The 25,909-nt window shown below is 41.1% G+C and overlaps 1 protein-coding gene across 1 annotated transcript in view; it reads left to right on the plus strand.

Annotated features, from left to right (window-relative positions):
• Positions 1-25,909, plus strand: part of LOC124589807 (molybdenum cofactor biosynthesis protein 1-like) — an 80,267-nt gene that overhangs the window by 49,174 nt on the left and 5,184 nt on the right. Inside the window, exons 6-7 of the mRNA XM_047131594.1 lie at positions 5,753-5,898; positions 17,573-17,658. Coding sequence (XP_046987550.1) covers positions 5,753-5,898; positions 17,573-17,658 — 232 coding nt within the window. The remainder of the gene's footprint in view (positions 1-5,752; positions 5,899-17,572; positions 17,659-25,909) is intronic.

Here is a 25,909-nt window from a genome sequence, read left to right on the forward strand (position 1 = left end):
TCTAAGAATTCTGTTGCTACAGTGACCAGTGTGGATACTGGAAAGCTAATAGATTTCCAGATTTTAACCAAACATTGTTATAAGTATAAATCAGGGAATGAAGAAGGGCATATCTGTGATAGAAATTATGAAGGACAACTAATGGTACGGAGGCCTGTGCAGCTGTTGAAATTTATAATAGATCTGTAAACTAAAGAGGAGTGTGTTACACTAAGTTCTTAGGTTATGCAGACTCAAATGCATATAACAGTGTAGTAGCCACTCAGCCTTATGGTGAGAAGGTTATCACAAAACTGGAATGTGTTGGTCATGTCCAGAAGAGGATGGGTACCAGATTGAGGAAGTTGAAACAAAGTTTGAGAGACAAGAAACTTTCAGGTGGTAAGACCATAAGAAGCAGGCTGACAGGCAAAATGATTGATGAACTACAACAGTATTATGAGATTGCCATTAGAAATAATACTGAGGATTTGTTGAAAATGAAGCAGGCAGTATGGGCTACCTTCTTCCAGAGACTGTCAGCTGATGAAAAACCAGTACACCATCTTTGCCCTCTTGGATCTGGTTCATGGTGCAATTACCGCAATGCCCAGTACTCAAACAGGTCATACAGCCATAAACATTCCATCCCGGCAGCAGTTGTGGATATCATAAAACCTGTTTACAGAGACCTGGCAATCCTGAATTATTGAAGAAGTGTCTGCATTGTCAGACTCAAAATCCCAATGAGTCGTTCAATAATCTTATAGTGTCAGTGTCGTCGTAACTGCTGTCTGCGTCATGTCTGCTGTGCAACGAGCTACGCTAATTTAAGTATTAACTCTATTTTTCTTACTTGTCACTTCTTCTTCCGTGTGTTTTTGCTTTTAGGAAGCTTTAATTGTCGAGTGCTAGTAATAGTGTTCCATAGATTTCGTGTTTGTTTTGAATACAGTCAGAGAGAGTCCATTTAGTCAGCCATAGTGCCAGTAGTGCTAGTGTTTGTTTTCAATACAGTCCAGAGACAGGTAGTGCTATTTTCATTGTTTTCTATAAAAAGTGTCTAGTAACCACAGTTTAGTCAACTATCAGCCGCCTTTAGTGAATTAGCAGTCTAGTTATAAGCTGATTAACTCTCTACAGTAAATTGATTTCTTAGGATGGATAGGATGTGTGACTGCTGTGTACGGACACAGGAGGAGATGGCCACTGTTCGCGAACAGCTGAACGTGTTGATGGCCGCGGTTAGCCGCCTTCAGGCTGCTGCCTCGGAGTGTAGCGGCAGTGGGGAGTCTGGTGCGTTGCATGGTACACCCCAGGTGTTACATGCTTCACCCACTGTCCCTGCTGTAGAGACATCTTTGCGGGTACCGGGCACGGTTGGGCCACCCTCTCCCCAAGGGGAGTGGCGGGTTCAGCGGCGTTCGCGGCGCATGAGGCGGAGGGTCAATGTGGAGGCTGGCCGTGTGGCATCGCCCGTTCTGCCTGTGAGTGGACATGTGGCCGCTCCTTCAGCAAGGTCCGAGCAGGCACATGGGGAGAGGGGTTTATTAGTTATTGGGAGCTCCAAATTTAGGCGGGTGATGGAGCCCCTTAGGGAAATAGCAGAAAGGTCGGGGAAGAAGGCCAGTGTTTACTCTGTCTGCTTGCCGGGGGGTCTCATCCGAGATGTGGAGGAGGCCGTGCCGGCGGCGATAGAGAGCACTGGGTGCACCCGACTGCAAAGTGTTGTTCATGTCGGCACCAATGACTCCTGCCGTCTGGGTTCAGAGGTCATCCTCAGTTCGTACAGGCGGTTAGCGGAGTTGGTGAAGGCGGAAAGCCTCACGGGGTGGAATCTGAGCTAACTATTTGTAGTATTGTTCCCAGAACCGATCGCGATCCTCTCGTTTGGAGCCGAATGGAAGGCTTAAACCAGGGGCTCAGACGATTCTGCGGAGATCTGGGGTGCAAATTTCTCGACTTCCGCTATCGGGTGGAGAAATGTAGGGTCCCCCTGAATAGGTCAGGCGTGCACTACATGCAGGAAGCGGCTACAAGGGTAGCGGAGTATGTGTGGAGTGCACATGTGGGTTTTTTAGGTTAGAGAATTCCCTCCCTAGGCCCGACAAGATGCCTCCTGAGATGCGGCAAGGTAGGAGTAGGCAAAATGCAACAGGGAATAACAATATTAATGTGCTAATAGTAAACTGCAGGAGCGTCTATAGAAAGGTCCCAGAACTGCTCTCATTAATAAACGGTCACAATGCCCACATAGCACTAGGGACAGAAAGTTGGCTGATACCAGATATAAACAGTAATGAAATTCTAAACTCAGATTGGAATGTATACCGCAGAGACAGGCTAGACAGTGAATGGGGAGGCATGTTTATAGCGATAAGAAGTGCAATAGTATCGAATGAAATTGACGGAGATCCGAAATGTGAAATAATTTGGGTGAAGGTCACGGTTAAAGCAGGCTCAGACATGGTAATTGGATGTCTCTATAGGCCCCCTGGCTCAGCAGCTGTTGTGGCTGAGCACCTGAAGGATAATTTGGAAAATATTTCGAGTAGATTTCCCCACCATGTTATAGTTCTGGGTGGAGATTTTAATTTGCCGGATATAGACTGGGAGACTCAAACTTTCATAACTGGTGGCAGGGACAAAGAATCCAGTGAAATTTTTTAAGAGCTTTATCTGAAAACTACCTTGAGCAGTTAAACAGAGAACCAACTCGTGGCGATAACATATTAGACCTTCTGGTGACAAACAGACCCGAACTATTTGAAACAGTTAACACAGAACAGGGAATCAGCGATCATAAAGCGGTTACTGCATCGACGATTTCAGCCATAAATAGAAATATTAAAAAAAGGTTGGAAGATTTTTCTGGTTAGCAAAAGTGACAAAAATCAGATTTCAGAGTACCTGACGGCTCAACACAAAAGTTTTGTTTTAAGTACAGATAGTGTTGAGGATCAGTGGACAAAGTTCAAAACCATCGTACAATATGCGTTAGGTGAGTATGTGCCAAGCAAGATCGTAAGAGATGGAAAAGAGCCAGCGTGGTACAACAACCAAGTTAGAAAACTGCTGCGGAAGCAAAGGGAACTTCACAGCAAACATAAACATAGCCAACACCTTGCAGACAAACAAAAATTACGCAAAGCAAAATGTAATGTGCGGAGGGCCATGCGAGAGGCGTTCAATGAATTCAAAAGTAAAGTTCTATGTACTGACTTGGCAGAAAATCCTAAGAAATTTTGCTCTTATGTCAAAGCGGTAGGTGGATCAAAACACAATGTCCAGACACTCTGTGACCAAAGAGGTACTGAAACAGAGGATGACGGACTAAAGGCCGAAATACTAAATGTCTTTTTCTAAAGCTGTTTCACAGAGGAAGACTGCACTGTAGTTCCTTCTGTAGATTGTCGCACAGATGACAAAATGGTAGATATCGAAATGGACGACAGAGGGATAGAGAAACAATTAAAATCGCTCAAAAGAGGAAAGGCCGCTGGACCTGATGGGATACCAGTTCAATTTTACACAGAGTACGCGAAGGAATTTGCCCCCCTTCTTGCAGCAGTGTACCGTAGCTCTCTACAAGAGCGTAGCGTTCCAAAGGATTGGAAAAGGGCACAGGTCATCCCTGTTTTCAAGAAGGGACGTCGAACAGATGTGCAGAACTATAGACCTATATCTCTAACATCAATCAATTGTAGAATTTTGGAACATGTGTTATGTTAGAGTATTATCACTTTTCTGGGAACTAGAAATCTACTCTGTAGGAATCAGCATGGGTTTCGAAAAAGACGATCGTGTGAAACCCAGCTCGCGCTATTCGTCCACGAGACTCAGAGGGCCATAGACAGGGGTTCCCAGGTAGATGCCGTGTTTCTTGACTTCTGCAAGATGTTCGATACAGTTCCCCACAATCGTTTAATGAACAAAGTAAGAGCATATGGACTATCAGACCAATTATGTGATTAGATTGAAGAGTTGCTAGATAACAGAACGCAGCATGTCATTCTCAATGGAGAGAAGTCTTCTGAAGTAAGAGTGATTTCAGGTGTGCTGCAGGGGAGTGTCATAGGACCGTTGCTATTCACAATATACGTAAATGACCCTGTGAATGACATCGGAAGTTCACTGAGGCTTTTTGCGGATGATGCTGTGGTATATCGAGAGGTTGTTACAATGGAAAATTGTACTGAAATGCAGGATGATCTGCAGCGAATTGATGCATGGTGCAGGGAATGGCAATTGAATCTCAATGTAGACAAGTGTAATGTGCTGCGAATACACAGAAAGAAAGATCACATATCATTTAGCTACAATATAGCAGGTCAGCAATTGGAAGCAGTTAATTCCATAAATTATCTGGGAGTATGCATTAGGAGTGATTTACAATGGAATGATCATATAAAGTTGATCGTCAGTAAATCAGATGCCAGACTGAGATTCATTGGAAGAATCCTAAGGAAATGCAATCCGAAAACAAAGGAATTAGGTTACAGTACACTTGTTCGCCCACTGCTTGAATACTGCTCAGCAGTGTGGGATCCGTACCAGATAGGGTTGATAGAAGAGATAGAGAAGATCCAATGGAGAGCAGCACGCTTCGTTATAGGATCATTCAGTAATTGCGAAAGCGTTACGGAGATGTTAGATAAACTCCAGTGGAAGACTCTGCAGGAGAGATGCTCAGTAGCTCGGTACGGGCTTTTGTTGAAGTTTCAAGAACATAACTTCACTGAGGAATCAAGCAGTATATTGCTCCCTCCTACGTATATCTCACGAAGAGACCATGAGGATAAAATCAGAGAGATTAGAGCCCGCACAGAGGCATACTGACAATCCTTATTTCCACGAACAATACGAGACTGGAATAGAAGGGAGAACCAATAGAGGTACTCAAGGTACCCTCCGCCACACACCGTCAGGTGGCTTGAGGAGTATGGATGTAGATGTAGATGTAGATGTAGACCAAAAAATATTTTTCTTGGAATGAAGACACTAAAGTGGGGCCAGTCATGCTGTTATTGCTTTTAATGATGGCAACATTGGTAGCTTGAAAGTGCTACAACATATGGGAATTAATCCTGGAGCAAACTGCATCAGAGAATTTGAATGGATGGACAAGGTTTGCACTGGTAAAGCAGAGTATGCAGCACAGTTGGCCACTACGGAGTCCAAAAAGAAGAAAACACTTAGAAAAAGATCAAGAGGATGATATACAGTATGCTGCAGGGTGCTTCTGAGTGACTAAAAATAAAATGTTAAGCATATATTGAGTTACAGTCTATTAAAACTTTATAAACTCTTCCTGAAAATTTACATTTTCTCTTGCATTTTTCCCTAAATCCCAGAAACTACTTCGAGTAGCGAATTCAAATTTTGAGGGAGTAATAACATACATATCCTGAGTCTTCTGAACTAAAAGAAGAACATAATGTTATGTATAAATAAAATTATTTAGAATAACATACAAAAAAGTACACAAAATTTTAACTGTGTAGTTAAAAAATTGTATTTCCAAAAGTAGTGGCTGAAATGCAATTATTGTAAGACTCAGAACACATAGTTTAATGTCCTGTAAAAGTTTCTTGTCAATGGCTACAGTTGTTCCTGAAATACGGGGAAGCTAAGGCACTAAATTTAACATTGTCAGGATAGGGCATTCAAACTCCCCTTAATGCACATTTTCTCCTTCCTCCACTTGGTGAGCAACACATTTATAGTATTTTCACAACAGCAGTAGCTATTTTCTTACAATTTCTTTTTGCAGGCATACCATGTCCCGGGCTTCAAAGGACGTGTAGGATTTATTACCTCAATGAGTGAACACTTCTGTGGCACGTGCAACCGTTTACGGATAACAGCTGATGGCAATTTGAAGGTGTGTCTCTTTGGGAATTCAGAGATATCTCTCAGGTGAGTGATGAACCATAGAATAATCATGTCAAAGTGAAAATTCATGCGAGGAAACCATAAAATTACTAGAAGGCTGACAGACTGATCAGTATTTTACCTTCAGGAGGTGAAATTCCAAAACTTCTTATAGACACATTCGTTCCTCTTGTCCTCACATTAGTCGTGGAGTCCGAGTGACCTTTCAGACCTTCAGAAACTTATCCCTCTTTCCTCTCTCATGAAGGAACTGATAGTTCCAAATGCTGAGTATAGAATAATACTTTCAAACTGTTTGCCATGCACATTAGGTATGTGGTTGGTATATGGAAGAGATAAACTGCAGTTAAATCCAGCAGGCATGAAATGAGTAATCTTTTCTTGAAGTTTTCAGCTTGCACCCTCCCCCCTCCGAGACATACAAACCAGATACCTCTAGCTAAATAATTTGTGAGTATATATAATTTGCCTCTGTCAACATCATGTTACACTAACCTATTTGTGAGATTAAATTAAAGGAAAGTAATCAGGACAGGAAATTGTGTAAAGACATTTTTAGCTATGATTCGCCAGCCACAGTTGCCGAGCGGTTCTATGCGCTTCAGTCCAGAACCGCGCGACTGCTACGTTCGCACGGTTGAATCCTGCCTCGGCTCAGATGTTAAGTCCCATAGTGCTCAGAGCCATTTGAACTGTGATTCATGATTATCAGAGTCTATATGTTCCAAATAAAAATTGGAACTTCATGTGTATAAATGTACAAATTATTAGACAATGGGACCAACAACTGACACTTTTAAATTGATGGCTAGACTAAGAGATTAATAATAGGAAAAAACTGCAAGATACTTGGCGATAAGTTTGTTTCAGGACAAGGTAAGGGGGGTGGGGGGTGGGAAGAATCAGCTCTCTCTTTGTGAGCATACCAGAAATCCTTTTATCAACCCAAGGTAAAATAAGATATAAAAATACATGGTCAAACAATTAATTTAAGTATCTTAAAAACCAAATGACTAATAAAATTGAAAGCTAAGAAAAGTAAGTTCGTAGTAAGTAGGGTGAAACACAGGGCTGCAACATATTGCCATTGTTGTTTGACTTGTTTATCAAAGAAAAAAGAAATGGATCAAAACAAAATAAAAGTGAGAATGGAAATGTATCAGAAGCAGATAGGAATAAGCAAGGAACATATTCTTAAAAAGAGAGAGAGAGAGAGAGAGAGAGAGAGAGAGAGAGAGAGGAAAAATGTTGATCTGGAAACAAGGAAATAAAAATTTGCCACGTGAAGAGACAATATGGTACTGTGCTGATGAGTGTGTACAGGTGGTGATATACAATATACATTGATAAAGGAACTCTGCATTGGGCCCGGAAGACCACGCAGTGCTGATCGAGAGATGTCCTCTACTATATATCTATGGAGAGTTAGGGGGTCAGTACACAACTCTCCAGGCTGTTATCAACTTCCAGAAGTTGAAGACACTACTTCTCACTTGAGTAGCTCCTCAGCTGGAACTACAAGCAGAGTGTACCCTATTCCAGTCTGTCCACCAAGCAGAATTTCCCGGGTCTACAAGGAATTGAACCTGATCCCTTTCTATGGCACGCCTGTGGCATACTGACTGCATAGCTGTGGCAAGAGTCATATATACACTTGTGAACAATTGAGTTATAACTATTCTGTTTATTGGGGAGAGAGTATGTATATTGCCACTGTGAATGAAACAGTTTAGTGTACCGTAACTGGAATGTATTCAGACCTCGTACTTGTGTGAGAGCGCAGTGTCTTAGACACTTGTAGTGTTTGTCTTAGCATATACTAACCAGTGAGCCTTACTTTCTAGTATTTTTAATTATGTATCATTACTGGTGCCTCTGGCACTTTTGTGTTGCAATAGCAATAGCTTGCAATAGCAATAGCTTGCAATAGCAAACATTGAGTCAACCATGGTTTTTGGATTAGAAGTAGAGGTCAGCTGGGTTGACATTGGGAGTAGAGTGGTGGGAAGTGGACAATAAGTAGTTATATCGAAGGGTACATTATTTGATATATTAAGGTTAATTACAAAATGTGAATTGGACAATTTTTCACGTTGAGCAGAAGTAGGTTTACAGGACCAGATGTCAAATTACACATGATCAGTGTGAATCCCTATAGTCAGCATGAACACTGGCACACAGAATAATTTATAGGTAGCCTTGCTATATATAAAAAATCAGATTTGTGCTGAACTGTCATGAACAAACTGTCACTTCTCTGGAATAAATAGACTCTGATTTGTTAATTACATCTGTGTAAATGAAAAATATAGGAAAAGATAGATTGCTGCTTACTGTAAAGGAGACATGTTACATTGTAGACAGGCACAATTAAAAAGGCACTTACACAAAGCTTTTGGCCACAGCCTTCATCAGCAAAAGAGATACAGAGAAACACACACATTCATACACACAGGCAAGCACGTCACACACACATGACTGCCAACTCCAGCAGCTTGCCCCTAGCTGCTGGACTTGGCAGGGTTTTTTTTTCCTCTGTGTGTGTGTGTGTGTGTGTGTGGGGGGGGGGGGGCGCAGGCGCGCGCGCGCGCGGTGTGCTTGCTTGTGTGTTGTGCCTGTGTGCAACTATGTTTTCTTTACGGTAAATAGTGATCTATCTTTCCCTGCACTGTTGATATTCTGACCTGGAATTTCCATTGTTTAATCAGTGTAAATAAGAAGGACACAGTTACGTATATTCTGTCACTTGAAGACTAATACATGAAGTCAGTGGACATTATTTTTTATTGCAGAGGATCTTTGTCACCACTAATTATTAATTTTGTGTGCCAGTTAATTAGACATCCTTTCCTGGATGTGCTCGTTTTGTTAAATCTTCCTTCAAAAGATCTGATTTACTTCAAATTAATAAACCTGAGTATTTTGAAAAAGGAGGTGCAGCTTACAGCTGCAGTGCGACACTTGATCACAGGGTGATTTTATCACTGCCATATCGTGGGTACCCATGGCTCGAGACACTTAGCCTATAAGGGCGTGTAGTCATTGGGCTTTCTTGTACCACAGTGTCAAAGGTGTACTGTGAGCAGATTTATTCAAGGAAAATACTGCCACAATCAGCAGAGTGAACTGCTATGGGCAACAAGATATCATCGACAGGGGTTACCACTGACTAGCATGGCTTTAGCAGCGAACAAGTGGGCCACAATGTAGCAAATGACTCACCAATTCAGTGACAGTCAATAAACAGTAACCATTCATGCCACTGGGAACTGTCACCTCTTTGTGGGATACAAAGATGCACTCTGCACACTGCTCGTCGCAGTTACAAAGATTAGCATTGGTTCGGAACAGCACCAGTGGATGCTCGAAGCATGCGGGAAGGTCGTCTGTCTGATGATTTGCGGTACATATTGCCAAGGTGGCAGGGTGCAAAATAAGGAGTGATCAAAAAACTTCCATTTGAAGGCTGCATAGTACAGAATCAGTATGCCACACACACACACACACACACACACACACACACACACACACACACATACCCTGCTTGTGTCTGTATATGTGCGGATGGATATGTGTGTGTGTGTGGCATACTGATTCTGTACTATGCAGCCTTCAAATGGAGTGTATACCTGTCCTTCCCTCCCCCCCCCCCCCATCCCCCCCCCCCCCCCTAAAGTAAGTCTTTCCACTCCCAGGATTGGAATGACTCCTTACCCTCTCCCTTAAAACCCACATCCTTTCGTCTTTCCCTCTCCTTCCCTCTTCCCTGATGAAGCAACCGTGGGTTGCGAAAGCTTGAATTTTGTGTGCGTGTTTGTTTGTGTGTCTATCAACGTACCAATGCTTTCGTTTGGTAAGTTACATCATCTTTGTTTTTAGATATATTTTTCCCACGTGGAATGTTTCCCTGTATTATATTATATATCAGTGCTTTCCTCTCCCACAACTATCCTGCAGACCTTGTCCACAAACAGATCTCCCAAGCAATACATTCCTCCCCATCCAACAACAATGTTACTACCCCCAGACCACACAGAAGCATCCCCCTTGTCACCCAATATTATCCTGGCCTCGAATACATCAACTAATTACTCCGCCAGGGATATGACTTTCTCAAGTCAAGCCCTGAAATGAGATCATCCCTTGACAATATTCTCCCCACACCACCCACAGTTGCCTTTTGTCACCCCCCTAACCTCCGTAACATCCTTGTCAAACCCTACAATATTCCCAGACCACCTTCTCTACCCAGCGGTTCCTACCCCTGTAACTGACCCCGATGCAAAACCTGCCCCGTGCATCCCCCCACAACCAACTACTCCAGCCCCGCTACTGGTAAAACATACACAACTCAAGGCAGGGCCACATGTGAGACAACACGTCATTTATCAGCTGACATGCCTGCACTACACAGCCTTTTACATTGGTATGGTGACAACTAAACTGGCTGAGCACATGGATGGGCACAGACAAACTGTCTACCTAGGAGATGTCCAATACCCAGTAGCGGAGCATGCCCTCCAGCATAATTCTAGGGACCTAGGAACCTGCTACACCATATGTCCCATTTGGCTTCTCCCACCCAACACCAGTCCCTCGGAACTGCAGAGATGGGAACTTGCACTCCAACACATCCTTTCATCCCGCCATCCCCCTGGACTGAACCTACGTTAACCAACCTCACTCCCATTTACTCTTTAGTCTTCCCCTCTTTCCCTTTGCTCTTTAGCCATTTATGCATCTTTTCATCCTACATTGTTGCATGTATCTTTATACTATGTACCTCTTTACTTCTGTATGCATACTCCTTGGTTTGAAGCTGGCACAGTACTTACAGTAGAATATCTTTGGCTTCCCTCTGACATCCATGCCTCCATCTTTGCTACCCTCCCTGTTTACCTTTCCCCTGTTGCTTCATAACCTGGGTTGTTAATAACTGAATCCACTTTCCCTTCTTCCCTTTTTTTCCCCTCTCTCCTCCCTGAAGAAGGAACAAAGTTCCGTAAGCTAGGATACGTCAATTTTCTGTTCTGTTTTGTGTATCTATCGGCTGTACTGAGCTGAGGTAAGTACTGGCCAGTCCCTCTATCTCTTTGTTAGTATTTGTTTCATATGTTGTTGTTGTGATCTTCAGTCCTGAGACTGGTTTGATGCAGCTCTCCATGCTAATCTATCCTGTGCAAGCTCCTTCATCTCCCAGTACCTACTGCAACCTACATCCTTCTGAATCTGTTTAGTGTATTCATCTCTTGCTCTCCCTCTACGATTTTTACCCTCCACGCTGCCCTCCAATGCTAAATTTGTGATCCCTTGATGCCTCAGGACACGTCATACCAACCGATCCCTTCTTCTAGTCAAGTTGTGCCACAAACTTCTCTTCTCCCCAATTCTATTCAATACCTCCTCATTAGTTACGTGATCTACCCACCTAATCTTCAACATTCTTCTGTAGCACCACATTTAGAAAGCTTCTATTCTCTTCTTGTCCAAACTATTTATTGTCCATGTTTCACTTCCATACATGGCTACACTCCATACAAATACTTTCAGAAACGACTTCCTGACACTTAAATCTATACTCGATGTTAACAAATTTCTCTTCTTCAGAAACGCTTTCCTTGCCATTGCCAGTCTACATTTTATATCCTCTATACTTCGACCATCATCAGTTATTTTGCTCCCCAAATAGCAAACTCCTTTACTACTTTAAGTGTCTCATTTCCTAATCTAATTCCCTCAGCATCATCCGACTTAATTCGACTACATTCCATTATCCTTGTTTTGCTTTTGTTGATGTTCATCTTATATCCTCCTTTCAAGACACTGTCCATTCCATTCAAGTGCTCTTCCAAGTCCTTTGCTGTCTCTGACAGAATTACAATGTCATCGGCGAACCTCAAAAGTTTTTATTTCTTCTCCCTGGATTTTAATACCTACTCCAAATTTTTCTTTTGTTTCCTTTACTGCTTGCTCAATATACAGATTGAATAGCATCGGGGATAGGCTACAACCCTGTCTCACTCCCTTCCCAACCACTGCTTCCCTTTCATGCCCCTCGACTCTTATAACTGCCATCTGGTTTCTGTACAAATTGTAAATAACCTTCCGCTCCCTGTATTTTACCCCTGCCACCTTCAGAATTCGAAAGAGAGTATTCCAGTCAACATTGTCAAAAGCTTTCTCTAAGTCTACAAATGCTAGAAACGTAGTTTTGCCTTTCCTTAATCTCTCTTCTAAGATAAGTCGTAAGGTCAGTATTGCCTCACGTGTTCCAACATTTCTGCGGAATCCAAACTGATCTTCCCCGAGGTCGGCTTCTACCAGTTTTTCCATTCGTCTGTAAATAATTCGTGTTAGTATTTTCAGCTGTGACTTATTAAACTGATAGTTCAGTAATTTTCGCAACTGTCAACACCTGCTTTCTTTGGGATTGGAATTATTATATTCTTCTAGAAGTCTGAGGGTATTTCGCCTGTCTCGTACATCTTGCTCACCAGATGGAAGAGTTTTGTCAGGACTGGCTCTCCCAAGGCCGTCAGCAGTTCTAATGGAATGTTGTCTACTCCCGGGGCCTTGTTTTGACTCAGGTCTTTCAGTGCTCTGTCAAACTCTTCACGCAGTATCGTATCTCCCATTTCATCTTCATCTACATCCTCTTCCATTTCAATAATATTGTCCTCAAGTACATCGCCCTTGTATATAGACCCTCTATGTACTCCTTCCACCTTTCTGCTTTCCCCTCTTTGCTTAGAACTGGGTTTCCATCTGAGCTCTTGATATTCATACAAGTGGCTCTCTTTTCTCCAAAGGTCTCTCTAATTTTCCTGTAGGCGGTATCTATCTTACCCCTAGTGAGATAAACCTCTACATCCTTACATTTGTCCTCTAGCCATCCCTGCTTAGCCATTTTGCACTTCATGTCGACCTCATTTTTGAGGTGTTTGTATTCCTTTTTGCCTGCTTCATTTACTGCATTTTTATATTTTCTCCTTTCATCAATTAAATTCAATATTTCTTCTGTTACCCAAGGATTTCTACTAGCCCTCGTCTTTTTACCTACTTGATCCTCTGCTGCCTTCACTAGTTCATCCCTCAGAGCTACCCATTCTTCTTCTACTGTATTTCTTTCCCCAATTCCTGTCAATTGTTCCCTAATGCTCTCCCTGAAACTCTGTACAACCTCTGGTTTAGTCAGTTTATCCAGGTCCCATCTCTTTTAATTCCCACCTTTTTGCAATTTCTTCAGTTTTAATCTACAGTTCATAACCAATAGATCGTGGTCAGAGTCCACATCTGCCCCTGGAAATGTCCTACAATTTAAAATCTGGTTCCTATATCTCTGTCTTACCATTATATAATCTATCTGATACCTTTTAGTATCTCCAGGATTCTTCCATGTATACAACCTTCTTTTATGATTCTTGAACCAAGTGTTAGCTATGATTAAGTTATGCTCTGTGCAAAATTCTAACAGACGGCTTCCTCTTTCATTTCTTAGTCCCAATCCATATTCACCTACTACGTTTCCTTCTCTCCCTTTTCCTACTGTCGAATTCCAGTCACCCATGACTATTAAATTTTCGTCTCCCTTCACAATCTGAATAATTTCTTTTATCTCATCATACATTTCTTCAATTTCTTCGTCATCTGCAGAGCTAGTTGGCATATAAACTTGTACTACTGTGGTAGGCGTGGGCTTCGTGTCTATCTTGGCCACTATAATACGTTCACTATGCTGTTTGTAGTAGCTTACCCGCACTCCTATTTTTTTTAATCATTATTAAACCCACTCCTGCATTACCCCTATTTGATTTTGTATTTATAACCCTGTATTCACCTGACCAGAAGTCTTGTTCCTCCTGCCACCGAACTTCACTAATTCCCACTATATCTAACTTTAACCTATTCATTTCCCTTTTTAAATTTTCTAACCTACCTGCCCGATTAAGGGATCTGACATTCCACGCTCCGATCCGTAGAACGCCAGTTTTCTTTCTCCTGATAATGACATCCTCTTGAGTAGTCCCCGCCCGGAGATCCGAATGGGGGACTATTTTACCTCCGGAATATTTTACCCAAGAGGACGCCATCATCATTTAACCATACAGTAAAGCTGCATGCCCTCGGGAAAAATTACGGCTGTAGTTTCCCCTTGCTTTCAGCCGTTTGCAGTACCACAACAGCAAGGCCGTTTTGGTTAATGTTACAAGGCCAGATCAGTCAATCATCCAGACTGTTGCCCCTGCAACTACTGAAAAGGCTGCTGCCCCTCTTCAGGAACCACACGTTTGTCTGGCCTCTCAACAGATACCCCTCCGTTGTGGTTGCACCTACGGTACGGCTATCTGTATCATTGAGGCACGCAAGCCTCCCCACCAGCGGCAAGGTCCATGGTTTATGGGGGGGTTGTTTCATATATATAAACACACACACACACACACACACACACACACACACACACACACACACAGAGACAGGGTGATTCGTATTAACATTTAAAAACCTCCAAAGCACTGTAGATGACCCAGAGAAGTAATTTAATGCAAGACACATGGGATCGCAAATGTTGGATATGACACATGGGGTCGCAAATGTTGGGAAATGTGTTAAAAGCGAATGACAAATGTCACCAGATGATGTACCTTGCCATGCTTGCAGTGGTTGAGCCTCTCGGTCTGTCACACTTGATCATCCCAACCCAAGTCAAGTATTCATATCATTGTGGCTACGGACACACGTGTGTGACTTTAGTGATGGCGTTCAGGATTTGAGTCGTGCATCTGGCAGGCAGTATTTTTTCATTGTGTTAAACAATTATGTGTTTATATTGAGGTTTATTATTTTATTTACCGGTCTTGCAGTTTCCTTGATTTATTGCAAAGTACAGTACAATAAAAACCTACCACATTGCATAAGAAGTAGATGAGTATAAACATTGCCATTAAATGACCTATGTTTTCTTTACTAACTAATGTCTGTAAACAAAAAGAGAAGGGACAGAAGCAAAAAAACACTAAATCAGGACAGCTTTTGCTTGATTACAGCAGGACAATAATTTTGTAACACCTACATTTACAACAGATCATAGTTACAAAGTGTTTTTGAAATTTGCTCCGTTTGCTCAAACGAAAGTATTGCACTGCTCAATCATTCCTTTACACCCAACCCCGACTGCTGCACATGCTGTGGGGTATGTCATCTGGTTACGTCATATGTTCAGTATTTCTCACCAATTTTTGGGGTATTCTGAAATGTGCAAAAAGGCAAATGCAGAAAGTTATCACATTTTGCTGCACATTACCTGCATCACAGAAAAATAATGTATACAAATCTTCTGAGGTTGCCACTGAATAACTTTGTGCAAGCCTCACAATATTTCACCAACACAACTGTTTGTCATCTTCAGGTAGTGGTGGCCCCTGTCATCACTGCTGCAAGATGTGACTGGTGATATTCGCACAGCAGAATTGAAATATGTGTTGAGGGCAATGACTGCACTTCTGGACACTCATGTGGTTAAAAGCTGAATTAACTCTCTGCAAGGTGCTGCATCAGGTCATACATCGGAGGATCTGGTTTCTACTGTTTTAATTTCATGGCAAGCCAGTACTGGATTCTGGGCAGTGCTTAGTCAAAATTCCACATTCCTGTTGATAAGATTGCCCACCATATGGGTACATGCCTCATTCTTAAAAACACAATCCTAGAGTGATAATGCTGAGGATAAAATTTCAGTCTTCTCGGGAAACGTGAGGTGTCCTGTATTCAGGCAGTGCTCTGCTACCACTGATTTACTGGGTGGCATTTTTATCAGCGTTGTTGAACACAGTGTTCTTGCACAGTGTGAGGTGTCTGCCCTATATAAGATTTCCCATAATGGCATGAGATGTTGTGTTTTCTAAGGTCGAGATTGTCTTTAACTGAACACAAACAATTCCTTAGTTTTGCCGGTAGACGAAAAACACACTTGATTCTGTTTCTCTTAGCGATTCTTTCTATTTTTGAAAACGTGCCACTGAAATATGGCAAGAAAGCCATTTGCAGTGTGTGCATCAGTATCTTCATTTACATCCTCACACTGAACTTGCTTTGCTCAGAACACATTGCAAATCTGTTTACAAGAATAAACATTCTGCTGGAACATTGTTCTTAGGTGTTGTAGTTCACCAGGCAGACTGTCGGTATCAGAGATTGTGTGTGCTCTATGTGCCAGGGAGTGTAAGACACTGCCACATTGTGCAGGGTGATGACAACTTTTGGCCCACAAATATAACTTTGCACAAGTTAATTTGCTGTAGAGACTATGCCCCAGTGTTATGTCAGCTTTTCTTCTAACCGTGTAGTTTCAGCTCTCTGAGACTGCAGACATGTGTGCAAGTTGTGTGTGTGTGTGTGTGTGTGTGTGTGTGTGTGTGTGTGTGTGTGTGTGTTTGCGTGTGCGCGCGTGCACGTGTCTAGTGCTGACAAAGGCCATAAAGGCCGAAAGCTATGATTGTGTGAATCTTTTTATTGTGCCTATCGTGACTCAGCATCTTTGCTATATGGTGAGTAGCAACTTTCCTTCTCTGGTATTGTTTCTTCTAACCGTGACATCCAGGGATGGTAAGCTGCATCTTTTTGCACTTCCACAGTGAACTCAATATTCAGATGGAGCAAATACAAATGGTGCAGGAACATAGGTAGTGTCTGTATTATGTGGGCCACACCACAAATGTCTCTTCAGCATACTACCAGATGGAGGAAGGTTGGATATTTACCAAGGGAAGTTGGGGACCTCCCATGAAACACTGTCCTCTTGATCAAAGTAGTGGGTGTCATGTAAGGAATAGTATGGGGGAAGCACATGTTTAAACAACACCACAATGTCTTTCTCAAACTTGCTGCTAATAACCTCTAATGAGGCCTATAGAGGCACTTTTGTAAGTAATGATATAACATTAGAGCTAACCAAACGATCTGAAGATTCTAGTTTAAGCATTTTCAGGTGTCCTATGAAATCCTCCGAATTCGGAATATGATGGTCATAGTTGTCCACGAGAGGTCCCAAAAGCAAGCGTGATGTTTAGACGTGTAATTCCTGTTTCTGGCCTGATAAATTTCAAAGCTGTCATACAGAAATTGCCAGTTGCATCTTGCAGCGGTGATGGTGGCAATCACCACCACCTGAAGATGCCAAAAAGTTGCGTCACTGAAGTATTGAGGGAGGGACTTGCATAATGTTATCTGGCGGGAAAGCCAAAGTGTTTTTGCAACAGATCTACCAGGCAAGCCTAAAAATTCACATATACTCCAAGCAGTAAGTACCTGTTGTAAAATGGTCACATTAGTAAGCTTGGCAATTAATTAACAGTTTATCAATAAATTTGGCTTCATTTTGCAAGAAATTGTGCTGTGTTCCACTACACCCTCTTCAACAAAACTAATGTCGGTTTCTGCTCCACCTCTCCAGCTCGAGGTCATATGTACACTCTTGAGCATTTGTGTAAGGTACCTGTTTACTTATAAAAGGAAACGTAACTTCTATCATGACTTTGCCATTCTTGTCCAGTGGGTTTGTTATCCTGCTGTTGCCTGCTGCAGACTGCAAGATTGCTGTTGAAAATTTCTGTAAAGTTTTTCTCCCTCTTTAGTGTACCGACATTTCACTGTGTGGTAATTGCCTGGTACTGTTTAACGGACGTTTTAACTGTTGTTTCAGAGATGCAATACGAAGCAAATGCAGTGAGGATGACTTACTTGCCATGATTGGAGCAGCAGTGAGAAGAAAGAAGAAACAACATGCAGGTAACATATTCAAAAACATTACAGCAAGTGTAACTCTATAGATAGAAATAATATTTCTACCTAACAAGTCATAGCAAACATAAGAGCAAAATAGAACGAAAAATAACAGTGATAGAGCCTGTGGTTTTTATGTAAAAATAGATTTAATTTTTTATTTAATATTCATTCTGATTAATGCCCATTGGTCAACAGTACATTTCAGCCCTCCACCATATAACCATCTGTGGCTCTTGTTACTCCTTTATTGGACTTCAGAAGTTTTCCAGCAACATTTTTTTTTAAGAAAAGGCTAAAATGCAGCAAACATCATGAAGGGTACACTCACAGAAAAGCATTAGTGTTCTTGAAACAATGGAAACTCCAGTAGGAATATCAACAATGTTGGAAAAGACAGATTGCTACTTACTAATGAAGGTTGTGGCTGAAAGCTTTATGTAAGTGTCTGCAGCTTAAGGTGTCTTCTTTATGGTAAGTAACAGTCTGTCTTTTCCTGCATTATTCATTAGCGCTCTTTGTTTTTATTGCTGTTTAGCAAGCATAGTGTGGTATATAAGGGATGCGAATAGCATCAGATGTTGAATTCTCACTCTGGAGGACATGAAGGTGCTGCATATTGGTATGAGACAGCATTATCTGCACCTGATGAGATTTTGAAAGAAACCTCATTGTGGATGTCCATTTGGTCGCCTGATTTGGATCTGACAGTGGCCTGATGTTGGAAAGTAAGGGCATACTCGTCATCAAGGTTCCAGTCAACTACATCTTCTGATCACTACAAGGGAGCATCACTGTATAGTGTACCGAGCACACTGTAACCTGTTCACGTCTGTGACTGACATATGAGAACAAGTACAGTAAACTCCCATTTATCCGAATCATGTTTAACCAAAATCTGCTTTATCCGAATAAATTTTTCCGATCTTCGTGGGTCACATTGGCGCTGTCTGCTGCATCGCGCAGCTACGCTTTTGGCTAGCTAGACTGACACTTGCAAGTTTCAACTTGTCTGCACCTGGAGCCAAGCATTCACTGGTGTTTTTTTTGCAGTCTACTGCTAATCAGTGCACTGGCACGTATCAAAAGTCCGAGTGTCGTCAATTTGTGTGTGTGTTGGTTGAACTTTTAGTGTGTTTCTGGTTCGTATTGCATGGTTTCATGCCGCTGCCATCTATTGAAACTACTTGGAAGTACAGTACATACAGTATTGTTCTATGCAGCGCGACATAGCCCTGTCCAAACTGACAATGAGTGCGGCCCCAAACACTTTCTGCCTGTTGTTGGTACATCAGACAAAGCCAAGTGTTTAATAGTGAACGTACAACACCCTGTTGTGTTGCCACGTGGGCTTGGGTAGAACAGAGGCGATTGGATAGATGTATCAAATGTTTTCATTGATGGCTGTCACAGCCTGGTTTCAAAAGTCAAAAGTTTGTGTAGTGTGTCCCGAGTCTTGTCAAGATGTGCATTTGTGTGTTTTTGATTTGAGGTTTTGTGCTCCCACTATGTGCCATAAAATGTCCAGAGATAAAAGGGGCCAAAAACCAAAAAGGACTCAGTCGAGTGTCTGTAAAAAGAACACTGAACATGACTACGGGCACGAAACATAAAACGAATGTGATCTTGTTGGAACAAGAGCTTCACACTTTGCAGAGAATTGATGCTGGTAAGCCACCCACAAAAGTTGCTGCAGAGTAGGAGTACGATTACTGATTGGAAGACAAATCGATCAGAAATTGAAAAATTTTGTTTCATCCAAGCATTGGGCAGCGCAGTGAAATCTCGAAAAACAATGAGAAAAGGTGCACATCCTCAGTTAAAAGAGGCATTATTTTTGTGGCACGAATAAATAAGAGCCAAAGGTGTGCCAGTTTCAGGTCCTCTACTTGGTCAAAATGAGCTGATGAGCCGATTGAAGGAAAGAAGCAAGAATTCCTCGGAAGTGATGGTCGGCAGGATCGTTTCAAGAAGTGGCATGGCATTCATGAAATTGCAATCAGTGGCGAATCATTATCTGGGGATGAAGCTGCTATCGCTGATTTTAAGAAGAAACTGCACACAGTCATCGACAAAGGAGGTTATACTGACAATGAACTTTACAAATGTGATGAAACTGGGTTGAATTACAAAATGTTGCAACAGAAACCCGTGCCTCTAAAGAAGAAAAAATGGTTTCCGGATATAAAAAATCAAAGAAAGATTTACTGTCCTCGCTTGCGCTAATGCCACTGGCAATCGTAAACTGTGTCTTACTTTAATTGGCAAATCCAAAACACCAAGAGCATTTAGACACCAACCAGCTAATAAACCTTTGCCACTGAGGTACACGAATCAGTCTTAAGGCATGTGCATGGCAGAAGGTACCCTGTCCCACTACAATAGTCTGAATAAAATTACTTGATAGTTGACATCAATCACTTGCTGCAACAATGTTGCCACATTGGCTACCAGCTACCGTTTGGTTACAGATGACAACAAACAAGCGGCTCACTTCACAAATGATGTTAAATGTTTAACACGGAGCAATGTTTCTAGTGGCTGGTGCAAGATATGTCAGAAATGTTAGATGCTCTGTCAACTATTGATTTAAAGTGACTAGTGACTGAACTGGGGCAGACAACCCATTTTGTATCCCTGACAGTAAACTTGTGTCCTAACCCAGCCGAGAAAATTGTGGTCAACAGTCTGCAGCAGTACTAATATCATGATCGCTTTGTTCATGGCGATTAAAGCTAACCCTTAAGGGCAAACTCGAGACAACAAAAACTCAGTTTCAGGGCTGAAAGCAAATTGAAATTTTTCCCTGTCATTTGTTACCTGTAACTATCCTTACACTAGCTGCACATTCTGCCATGTTAGAAACCAGTGAACAGTCCATGTTGGCACTTGGTCGTGGATTATAGATGACAGAGGCAGATTCCAAATGAAGAAATAATCACTGGAAGAAAAATAAGACCAAATAGAAAAGTCAAAACAATGATGAAAAATGATGCAGCAACGTATTAGAAATAAAAGAATACATTTAAACCAAATAATTGAATGATAATAATAATCACACTCTTTTGGTTAGATTTAGAAATAAAAATTTTGCTACAATGATGAGATTCAAACCTAGGACATGCTACACATTAGATTAATCTGCCAACCATTGCACTATACCATAGCTCTGCATGAAGTATTTATATATGTGACTGTAGTGACCCAGTTGCAACTATGAATTGCAACCTTAAAAATTTCAGTTTCGCGCAGTGTAATGCAAAGCTTATCTAATGTAAGACGATCTCTGTGAATATGATAACTATATGTATGATACTGAATTACATCTTGTGCTGAGTTATTCGGTAGTGTTTGGTTAGTGCTGTGAATGAAATGTGTGTCTTTCATTAGCATTGTTAGTGTGTGTTGTTTTTGTGTAGTTATCGCATGTCATGAAATACATAATAAAAGTGTTGGGCCCGTGATTCGGGATACAAATACATCAAGAATGCTGAACCAGGAATTGGAAGTGAATGGCCAATTTTGGTGGAGTTTGGCAACAGCAGACAGTTCAAGTGTGACGCTGACTACTCTTATTGGCGTTTGAGGTGCCAACTATCAAGCAATTTTGATTCGAATGTAGTCAGTTCCTGTCCCGTTCCATCTGCCAATCGAGTGAGGAAAAAGTGAATGTCTAAATGCCTCTGTATGAGTCCTAATTTCTCGTCTCTTATCTTCGTGGTCCTTATGTGTAATGTATGTTGGTGCAAGCAGAATTGTTCTGCAGTCAGCATAGTGTTCCTCAAAATCCCTCCAGGGATTCCCATTTGAGTTCCAGAAGCATCTCCATAATACTTGTATGTTGTTGTTTCAACCTACTGGTAACATATCTAGTATCCTGCCTCCGAATTACCTCAATGTCTGCTTTAATTCGACCCCTTGCGGATCCCAGACCCTCGAACTGTACTCAAGAAGAGATCACACTAGCATCCTGTATGTGATGTCCATTACAGCTGAGCCACACTGTAGTAAAATCCACCCAACAAACAAAAGATGATTATTCGCCTTCCCTACCATGACCCTCACAAGTTTGTTCCATTTCATATCACATTTCAACGTTATGTCCAGATATTGAAACAATGTGACTTCTTCATGCATGACGTTACTAATGGTAGATTCTGGCATTATGGATTTGTTTTTCCAACTCATCTGCAGTAACTTATACTTTTCTACGTTTAGAGTTAGCTGTCATTTATCACACAAACTGGGAACTTTGTCCAAGTCCTCTTGTATCCTCCTAAATCACTCAACGATGACACCTTCCATACACCACAACATCATCAGCAAATAACCACAGATTACTGTCCACTCTGTCCATCAGATCAGTTATGCACATAGAAAATATGAGTAATAGCACTCCTGTCACACTTCCCTGGAATGATCCTAATGATACCCTAGTCACTGATGGACACTCACCGTCGGGATAACGTAGTGGGTTCTGTTACTTCAGAAGTCTTTGAGCCACTCACATGTCTAGGAACCCATTCCATGTGCTTGTACCTTTGTTAAAAGTCTGCAGTGAGGCACTGTGTCAAATGCTTCTTGGAAATCAAGAAATATGGAATTTGGGTTTGTGAATTTTGAGATGGCAAAGTTAGAGGAGCAATGCATCTGCATTAAATTTTGGGTGAAACTCAAGAAAACCTTTACAGAGACACACTAAATGATGCAGGGAGCCTATAGCGACGAGTGCTTAAGCCGTACTCGGTGTTACGTATTGTTCACACGTTTTAAAAATGGCTTTACAAAAGTCATAAATGACCCTCGTTCAGGACACTCTTAGTTGTCCCCTGATGACACTCGTGTCAGGAACGTCAACGAAATTGTGTGTGCCAGTCGAAGATTCAGAGTCCGAGAGATTGTAGAAGAATGTAACATTTCAATTGGATCATGTTATGAAATGACACAGCATCTTGGCATTGTGTTGCCGCCAAGTTCATTCCACGGCTCATGAGTCAAGACCAGAACAAGCTTTTGGATGTCACAAATGAGAATGAGATGTTCCTTACGAGAATAGTATGGCCCTGCAGACTTCTTTTTATTTCCAAAGTTGAAAAGGATGAAGGTCATTGGTAGATGAGATAAAAGAAAATTCACAGACGGCACTTTATGCGACCCAGCAAGAGGTATGTCAAGACTGCTCCTGGAAGTGGAAATGATATTGGGAGCAGTGTATCAATTGTGGAGGAGAGTATTTCGAAGGAGACAATGCATAGCAACTAAAAGATAAGCATAGAAAATTTTGTGGACAAAGTTCTGGAATTTTTTGAACAGACTTCATATGAGAAAAGGGCATGCTGAGTTGCTTTGTACTGATTTGTGGACATAAACTTATTGGTCTCTATGAAACTGATTAGATTCAAACCCAGAATATGTTCAAGAATTCTGCAGCAAACTGATGTGTACAGGTATTGGTCTTTAATTTCGCGGGTCTGTTAAGATTCCATCTGCAACTGGCGACTTATTTGTTTTTAATTATTTTAGGTGTCAGGGATGCTTTCGAGGGTGGTTTGAAAAGTTCTCGAAACAGAATAGAAAAAAAGTACTTATATCACTGAAACTTTTTTTGTTTTTCAATGTACTCTGCTTGTAGATTAATTCACTTGGTCCAACAGTGTTCCAGTGCCATCTTGACAATGATTTTCCTCCAGGCCTACAAAATAGTTGTCAACTCTGGCTATCAATTCTTCAGTTTAGGGAAGAGGCGGGTGTGGCAACAATTCATACCTTAGTTTGTGTAATTTTACCATGGCGATGGCACGTGTGTGCGGGCGTGCATTGGATTGATGGTAGATGACTTTCTTCCTTGTTAAACCTGGCCTTTTTCGCATATCTTTTGTTGCAATTTGTCCAGATGGTTAGCATAGTATTCTCCAGTAATTGTTTGCCCAGTGGGGAGTTAGTGTACAAACAGAATCCCCTTCTCATCCCAGAACACTGATGCCATGATCTTCCCCGCTGAAGGAATTTGGCGGCGGAGATTCAGCGTGTTTTCACTGCTTTGATTGTTGTTTTGTCTCTAGGGTATAGTAGTAAACCCAAGTTTCATCGTGGTCACAAACTAGCGCAAAAGATCTTGTTCGTTTCTCCTAAAACAGGCCAAACATTGTTGTGATATGTCCATTCTCGTGCGTTTTTGATCCAGCGTCAAGAGTCGCGGCACACATCTTGCGGATACCTTTCAAATGACATCTGGCAAGTGTGAGCAATTTCATGCACTCTAAATTGGTGATCCTCCTTGATCATTTTGTACACTTTTGCAATGATTTATAGAGTAGTGACACATCTTGGCCGACCATTTCATGGATGATCATCATCTAAGCTCTCCCGACCAAATTTAAATTCATTTATCCACTTGGCAACAGTTGAAGATGAAGAAGCAGAGTCCCCCAGTGTATTCTAGAAATCGGCATGAATGTCCTTCGCATTCATACCTTTCTTTACAAAGTACTTAATCACTGCTCGAATCTCGATCTTGGTGATAAAGAGCCAAAATAAATAAATTGATGATTTTATTCCATTTCATCTGATTGAATGAAACACGCACACAGCATAACTACTCAGAAAACAACTATAGTGCTGATTACATTTACTATCATACAGAATGTACACACATAACAAAAACAAAATTTCATTAATATTTATCATCTGAGAACACTTCACCTTGTCATAGTAGTCTTGTGTTTTGGAACTAGGCAGTGCTTCATTTCACAAAGCGAAAGGAATGGCTTGTAAAAAAAAAAAAAAAAAAAGAGAGAGAGAGAGAGAGAGAGAGAGAGAGAGAGAGAGAGAGAGAGGAAATAGTGGTTGCTGGTGTTTTTAACACTATCGTTCAATTTAGTTCCTACTGTGAACTTAGTTCCTAGTATGAACTTTGCAGCTAGGATATGTAAATGCTCTGAGACTGCTATTGATAATATCTTTATGAACAAATCTAGGGGAAAAAAAGTCATATCACAAAACCAATAGTAAATGGACTATCTGATCACGACATGCAGCATCTTGTGTTAAATGTTGAAACTTGTCAGGATAAAAAATATATTAAAACTGAGTACAGGATGGTAATAAATAAGCCAGAAATTGAGGAATTCAAGAAATTGCTCAAAAGCATGAACTGGATAGATGTTTACCTGATTCAAATGGAAAATACAAAGCATTCATTAATAAAGTTACCTCCACATTTGAAAACTGTTTTCCCCTACAGGTAACTCAAATCACACAGAAGTCGAAAAATAAACCATGGATTACACAAGGAATAAAGATATCATGTGGGGCAAAAAGGAGACTGTATCTACTATCTAGGAACAGCTCTGATATTAGCATTGTAATGCATTACAGAAAATATTGCAAAATATTGAATCAAGTAATCCAGAAATCGAAGCAGCTTTATTAAGAGAAAAAGATAATTGTATCGGGCAACAAAATAAGAACTGTATGGGATATAGTGAAGACAGAGAGAGGTGGGGCCAAAAAGGAAGAGGAACAGATAGCTCTAAAAGTAAATGAGACTTTGGTAACAAGTGCATGTAGTGTTGTAAACCTCTTAAACAAGACTTCATTTTTGTTACTGACAACTTGGGGTTATCAGGTTCAGCGAATGGTGCAATGGAGTATCTGGGACCAGTCTTTGAAGAACATCATGTAGAACCTTTTCAAGGAACTTTGTATTCCAACCATTGCTTCTCAGTATACTTACTCCTTAATGAAATTTGTTGCAAGTTATATATCTTTGTTTCCAACAAATTGCTCAATACATATTATCAATACTAGGAATAAGAACAATCTACATAAAGACCTAAAATCACTTATGTTGGTCCAAAAGGGGGTCCAACATTCAGGAACACACATTTTCAATAAATTACCAGCAACCATTAAAAACTTGGTTTCAGATAAAGCACAGTTTAAACAGAGTTTGAATGACTTTTTGATAGGCAACTCCTTCTACTCTGTAAATGAATATCATAACAGAGACTGTTAGCCCAGCTTAAGTAAAAAATGTGTTAGATTTCAGTTTTGACAGCACTTGGTTGCAACAGTCAAGATTAGGTATTTTGTGTATGATAAATTTATTAATAGTGCATAACAGTGTTTCATTCTGACAGCATATTAATTCTGTAAATATTAGCTTTTCCAGTTATCTGTATTGTATTCACCTATTTTGACAATCTTGTGACAAATGATCAGAGTAGTATGTATTATATTAAAATGTTTTATGTTA

This window comes from Schistocerca americana, unplaced genomic scaffold (genome assembly GCF_021461395.2).
Source record: "Schistocerca americana isolate TAMUIC-IGC-003095 unplaced genomic scaffold, iqSchAmer2.1 HiC_scaffold_73, whole genome shotgun sequence".
Classification (NCBI taxonomy): domain Eukaryota; kingdom Metazoa; phylum Arthropoda; class Insecta; order Orthoptera; family Acrididae; genus Schistocerca; species Schistocerca americana.